This window comes from Macadamia integrifolia, chromosome 5, assembly GCF_013358625.1.
Source record: "Macadamia integrifolia cultivar HAES 741 chromosome 5, SCU_Mint_v3, whole genome shotgun sequence".
In the NCBI taxonomy this organism is placed as follows: Eukaryota; Viridiplantae; Streptophyta; class Magnoliopsida; order Proteales; family Proteaceae; genus Macadamia; species Macadamia integrifolia.
The window spans coordinates 16,451,140-16,458,457 of NC_056561.1; the positions used below are offsets into that span (position 1 = coordinate 16,451,140).

Here is a 7,318-nt window from a genome sequence, read left to right on the forward strand (position 1 = left end):
CCTTGGTTTTAAGTCTATCAATCTTCTCTTGGATTCTTGTAAAATTGCGAAGGTTGCAGTGGCGGCAAAGAACAGGGATGAGGTAGGGTAGTGAGCCGTAGGGGGGGTGAGGCTGAGGGAGACACAGGAAGATGTAGGTGGAAGGAAAGAGGAGGGAGGGGGAGAGGGAACCGGAACCTGAAGCAGAGCCAGAGCCAAAGCCTTGCGGGGTAAGGGAGGTAACGCTAGAGACAAAGACGGAGAGGAAGAAGAAGGGGAAGAAAATGAGTTGCAAGAGAGCGGCATAGATAGGTACATACACATTATATTTAATCAATGGCATAGATTTGATCTATCTAATCTAACGGCCTATAGATGCTAACATGCCTTATTCCTAAGTAATGCGCTAGCATATCCAGCCTTTTCCCAAAAGTAAAACTTAAACAAGGGGACATGTCACAATTTTGAAATTTATAATATAAATTAAATACTTATATAAATACAACATATCTCATCAATGCTCTCTTCATGGTGAATCTAGCTGATCACATTTTGTTAAACTATTCTTTTTCTCAAGCAGTTTGGTTCGGCAGCTCTTTATCCCATTGAATGCACGTTTAAGGGGAGATCACAATACATGCATGGATTCAAGGTTGGGATTACTTCAATTGGCAGGGGAAGCAGATTAGTCGTGATGAAAAGTCTGGCCTTTGTGACTTTATAACATGATATCTACGGAGGGTGGAATGACTTAGCCTTCTCCAATAAACGATGGTGATCACCTTCTGAGGTCATAATGATTAGTGGTGGCACATAATGCACACTTAGAATGTTGGTAGTAATTTCATAAATTGTTGAGTGATTGAAGGTGGAAATGGACAGTGATTGATGAGGATATTATACACTTAGCCACATATTTTCTTGAATGTAATTTTCCATGTATGTATCCAGGAAGATTAACATTGTAGCTATAATGCAACAACTACGAGTTTTTCTCGTTTTAAAGTATAGAAGGTTTTCTGTGCAAATAAATAAATAAATAATTACCTTGGCTTCTTTAGAGCTTGCAGTCATTCTCGCATTTGACTTTCAACTTCTTCTAGCGAAGGAAAAAAAAAAAAAAAAATCCCAATTTCCAACTTCCAAGAGCAGAATTGTATTTATTGGAAGTTTGAGGTCACCAAGTAATATTATTTACTAATTTATAATATTATAACGTGACTTCTTTTGCATTATGTGATGTGAAATAATTAAATATGGGTGTAAATTGGGTCCATGACATGGCCCAAATCCAATTGGCCCTGGTAGATCCATATGTACGGCTCATGTGCGGTGAGTAACATGGGCTGGTGATAAATTATTGCTCAAGAGAATGCTACCCTAGTTGTGTGGCCCCAGCACCAAACATGGAGGGTACGAAACGATCACATCGCCCCTCTTTGAATGCTTGGTTGTGCATTCAAGCTCTTCTTAATTATTTTGTACTAAGAACTTTTTTTTATTTTCTTTTGGCAAAGGTATATTTAGAAATTTTCACTTTTATTTGTCACTTATCTTATTTCAAAAGTTGTTTAAGATTGGATATAAAAATGTTTCCATAAATAATGTAAAAGAAACATATCATTATGTCTTATGTTATTATCATAAGCCCTACATGGCTGAGTCTAATGCAAAAAGGCCTTGCATGGTGGATGTGCCCTTAATGTGTGTAGCCATTGTATTTTTCTTCACCAAGAAAGAAAAAATATATACCATGTTAGGCCAAATTAACACCGATATTTTATATAACATTTTAGGAAAAAAAAACTTGAAAGGCAGTGTGACCCTTGTGCCCAGATACAGAGAAGGTAGAAAAATTCGTTTTAATAGGAAAGAGGGGGAAATACACATGGAAGTGCTGATAAGGTCACACTCCTAGGCAAAAATTATTTTTCTATTTTTAATTTGTATAATTTTTTTGGGTACATGTTAATTTTTTTTTTTTAATATTTGTTTGTGGGAAGTAAAATATGTTGTAAATTATCATTATAAAATTTTCTATGCTTGATTGTCATTATGTTACATGATAAAATCATCTGAAATAAAAATACAAAGGGAAAAAGAACCTTGTCTGCTTATGTTATCCATGCCTAGGGCCCTAGACACATGGGGAAAGATGTGAAAGACATCCCTGCCCTTGGCAGCCCAACCCATGTGTCTGGGTGTAGAGCCACACAAGGGGGCTGGATTCTTTCTCCCTTAACGTAAAATACCATAATAACTGAATTTGAATCATACAACCTCTACCGTGTGATTGTGAAAACCATATATGGTAGGTCCTATAGACACATAGGCCACATGTGATCCATTAAGGCAACAGATTGCCCTCAAAGAATTGAAAAAAATATGCGGGGAAGATTTTACCTTTAAAATTATGCGTATGGTTTTCCAGAGCTAAAAAGGGAAAACATGTGGTCTCACAATAGAAAATTTTATACATTTACAACGGAATAGTAAAAATTTTACAAGAAAAAAAAAAAAAAAGTAAAATTTGGATTGTCTGGTAAAATTTTTTTTCCAACTATTTTTTATTTGTTATGTAACTTCCTTACAAATGATATATATTTCTTTATTTTCTAATGTTGTTATTATTATTATTATTATTATTATTATTATTATTATTATTATTATTATTATTTATGCATTTAGATCAAATTAAGCAACTGAAAATATTAATTTACAGGAAAACAATCCTTCTCTGCCTTTTTTACTTAGAAACAAAGATCCCATTATAATGAAATTATACCCAAAAACAGGGGTAATCTTGTGACTTCTCACTCGATGATGACCCTTTTTTTTTGGCAAATGAGATGCTAGTTTGATAAATAAATAAAGGAAGAGGGATAGGTATGCCGCCGATATCAAGTATGCTAGCGGATAGCACCAATAGGAACATATGATGGAGTATCATTCAATAAGGATATGAGGGTCATTTCAGAAAAAAGGAAGAGAGAGATAGACACAAGGGGTGCTAGCATACTTGATATTGGCGGCATACCCAACCTTTTCCCATAAATAAAAATGAAAGGAAGGGCGTACAACGTGGTTGAGGTTAATCCAAATACATATTAGGGCAACATATCATTGCCTGATTGTGTAACCTTTACACCAACGTAGCAGCCCTGGTAGGTTCATGGACACCAGATCGCCCTTAGCGGCTGATCCACATTGGTTTTGCATGTTACCGGTTCTCAATACCTATATTATATACAAATCAGGGGTAAAATATCAGAAAAACCTATTTTCTTTAAGAAAATCATGAGTATTAAACCTATTTTCTTTAAGAAAATCATGGATATTTCTGTCCAATGATTCAATACTGATCCATGTTGATACTGTATCAATTGAGATGACCCATATCCAATCCCATACTGTGTACTAAAACCATGATCAGTTCCTTAACCGCCCACAACTTTAAAGCCGGAGGGCACAGACCGTTGCACCCCTTCCCGTTTCTTTTCAAAACCATTTCCTTCCCCATAAAATGCAGAAATGTAGACTCTCTCTCTCTCTCTCTCTCTCTCTTTTCCTTTCACTGTAACCATGTATTTTACGAACACAAATGACGCACACAAGGAGAAGGAGCCATCATCTTCTCCGGTGCCCTCGGCACCACCACAACCACCTCAATTCGAATATCCTCCTCCGGCGGCCACAGGAATTCCGGTGAATTCAATACACCAATTTGATCATCACCCAGTTCCCCAACCCACTATTCACATTCCATCCCAATCTCCAGTCCCATGGTCCACCGGCCTCTGCAATTGCTTCAGCGACATTAGCACCTGTAAGTAGTCGTCACATATACAATTCAATCCTCACTGGTCACCTATATATATGTCTCTTCCTAATTAGGGTTCCCCCTCTCAGGCTGTTTAACTTTCTGGTGCCCTTGTGTTACATTTGGCCGGATTGCAGAAATCGTGGATAGAGGATCAACTTGTAAGTCTCTCTCTCTCTCTCTCTCTCTCTCTCTCTCTCTCTCTCTCTCTATATATATATATATATATATATATATACACACAGGACTAAGTGGGAGATTGGTTCTTAACTTGTGGGTAATTTTTGTGCAGCATGTGGAGTAAGTGGAGCAATTTATATGTTGATACTGTGCATGACTGGTTGTTCATGTATTTATTCCTGCTTCTACCGATCAAAACTTAGAGGACAATATTTCTTAGAGGAGAGTCCCTGCACAGATTTCTGCATTCACTGTTGTTGCGAGGAATGTGCTTTATGTCAAGAGTACACAGAGCTTAAGAACCGTGGCTTTGACTTGTCAATTGGTATATACCCTTCCTCTCTCTTTCTCTCACTCACGCACACACAGTATTGAGATAAGCTCACATCGGGTGTGGATAAAATTCAACTATTAGAGACCATCCCACGAAACCAATTGGTTTTAAGATAGAAGCCTTAACACTCACAGTGTGGTTAGGAGGTGCTCAACATGTTACTTGTGAACGTGTAGGGTGGCATGGGAATGTGGAAAGACAGAATCGAGGAGTTGCAACGCCACCAACAGTACAAGCAGGGATGAACCGGTAAACAAAATGGAGTGACCATGACAGTACTAATTAAAGGAAATGATAAAAAGATTTCAAAATGTTGATATGTCATTATATACAAGTAGGGTTGTGATAATATTTCGTTTTTGTGCTCTAAATGGTAGTAGGATGGGACGTGTTTGGGAAGGAGCATACGTGCAACACCAAACCGGACTCTAACATGATGAACCAGTGGAAATATAATCCCATTGTCCCAATTGCGTCTCTGTCAAAATACCAACAAAATGCTGCACCTGTGAACACTGCACACTAGCCTATTGAATGCCTTTTAGTTTTAGATTCCACAGCAACAAGAGCTCAAGAGATTATATTTCCAAGGATTGAAATTCGGTTCAATGGTTACAAGCATGGGAAAAGGGGGTTACTTATACGGGTCTGGATTCTCTGCCCACGTTGAGTGCCTTGGTGATGGGGAGGCACCCAACGGTGATCAATGGAATGGAATCTCTTATTTATAACTGTGTGTCAGAAAAGATGGAGATTTCATTTAATTAATTGGTAACTATCCATGAGGGGAGGCACCCCACGTGGTTAGAGAATCTGAATAGTGATATTTACATGTTGGGTTGGGCTGGGCTCCTTAATACCCCAATCCAACCCTAGTTCCCCAAAACTCAACCTAGGCCCAACCCAACCCTACTGGGTTCATGCTCAGGCTGAAACCTACAGGGCTTAGGGTTGAGTTGGATTGGGCCTGGTTGACCCTAGCTGGTCATGTATTTTTTTTTTCCCACGAAGGGTCATAAATGTTAAGCCAATACTTACCAAAGGGGTGGGGGGTGGGGAGATGTTAGGATTATAACCAGCCATTTTTCACCCCTAACCCATAAATTTGTAGCAAGCAAGGTTGTGAATGTGGTTATAAGATAGACATTTTAATCGCCTGACATCACCACATCTTTCAGAAATTGGATAGGCCAAACTTCATAATTGCTACTGTATCTACAGTTCATATCAATACATGATAGCAAAAAAAAAAAAAATAAAAAAAAAATAAAAAAAAACAAAAAAAGCAGGGGAGATAGTTTGGCCATTTGTTTTCTTGGCTCAATAGGTAAGAGTATATGACTTGTGATGATGTAGGTTGAAGTCATAGATAGTTTGTGTAACGCTTGTGTAACACATGATGTGGGCCTAGGAGAAGGAAACATTACTACTAAACACAATAATAGATCGGGGTTTTAATCGAGCCGGGTTGGGCCGGGCTGGGCCTAAGTCTCAACCCAGGCCCAACCCAGTCCTGGTCAGGGTTGGGCTGGGCTGGGCGGGTTCAGGCTGTTATGGCCAAACTAACACCCCTAGTGATAGTGGTGTAACTCATTTGGTTAGTAAGGATTTTGAAGAAAAGACGAGTGCTTTTAGAGGCATGACATTTACTATGAATCCTAGATCATTTTTCGAGTGTGGATCAAGTTCTCGTAGGAGAATCATTCTTGTACGAGTTGATCTGCACAGATAGAATCCACCATAGAGTTGGTTGTTGGATGGATTCCATTTGTACGGATCAACCCCGTACAAGAATGGTTCTCGTATGAGGACTTGATCCGCTCTCTCAGTTTTTTGATATATTGCTATTGCTAATTTATTACCATTGGAGACGGTGATTATTATTATTATTATTATTATTATTATTATTATTATTATTATTATAATAGATGAATCCTTTTATGCGAAGAAAGAAAAATATATAAACAAAGAAATAAGGGATTCTCACTTCAGCCTCAAAGGCATGACCCAACGAATCAAACAGAGGCCCAAAGCAAAGAGAATGAGCAACAAAACGTGGGTAGGATCGCCCTAACTGAAAGGAAGCTCACAACCAAATAGGGGTCTACCTTAATAGATCTTTACACAATTGATCTTTAGTATGCAATGGATGCACCAAATATCTCCAGACTGCGATCTACTGTCTATGAATGCATAACTAGGACCACTCATTAGAAGACCAATCCACTGAGGGGATTTTTTATGTTTTTTGGTAGAACGCTTGAGGGGATTGATCTCTTACAGAATTGTTCTAAATCTAACGTTTTCTTATGTTTATCTTTTTTCATTTTGGATTTGGGTTGTCAACCCCTTTTAGTTGGGATAATGTTATGATTATTGTTATATTAAGGGGTAAATAGGTCACTTCATAAGAGGGAGGAGAGAGATAGACACCGAAAGGTGCTAGTGTATGCTACGCATCCTGGCATCGTTCAACCTAATTTAGGTCTTGGGAAACAACAAGTTCATGGAACCAAGGAATGAAAAGCTCAAGTTTCTCATAAGAAGAGGAAGATATAAAATCTCTCAAATTGAAGAGAAAAAGACTTATAAACGGGAGTAAAAAAGTCCCAAAGACCTAAATATGAAGAGACTAAATCAAGTGTCCTTTGTAAATACATTAAAGGTCTTTGAGAATACAAAGCGATAGACATACTGGAGATCAAACAAAAAGATAGAAAGATGGATACATTGAATAAAAAGACACAAGAAATCAAAAGATAATTTGAATCTGACGTTGTAGTCATCCTTTTGTATTGTGGACATTTTTGGCTTTGTCATTTTCTTGGACTCATGAATGTTTAGAGAATTCGCACATAATTCTCATCGGAAATGGCTTCACCGCCTACTTTCACTTAGGTCAGCCCATAGTATGCACCGCAACGAACATAACCTCATATTACATGGGCCTTGGCTGATTAAGAGTCTTATAACTCATTCTCCTGTTCTTTGTGGTGAGTACTATC

General features: G+C 38.0%; 1 protein-coding gene across 1 annotated transcript; it reads left to right on the top strand.

Moving 5' to 3' along the window:
• Positions 1-3,561: 3,561 nt before the first annotated feature.
• LOC122077922 (protein PLANT CADMIUM RESISTANCE 2-like) lies at positions 3,562-4,662 on the top strand. The gene is made up of 4 exons (XM_042643810.1): positions 3,562-3,805; positions 3,889-3,960; positions 4,092-4,304; positions 4,490-4,662. The coding sequence occupies exons 1-4, from the start codon at positions 3,562-3,564 to the stop codon at positions 4,564-4,566; spliced, it is 606 nt and encodes a 201-aa protein (XP_042499744.1). The 3' UTR covers positions 4,567-4,662.
• The last annotated feature ends 2,656 nt before the right edge of the window (positions 4,663-7,318 follow it).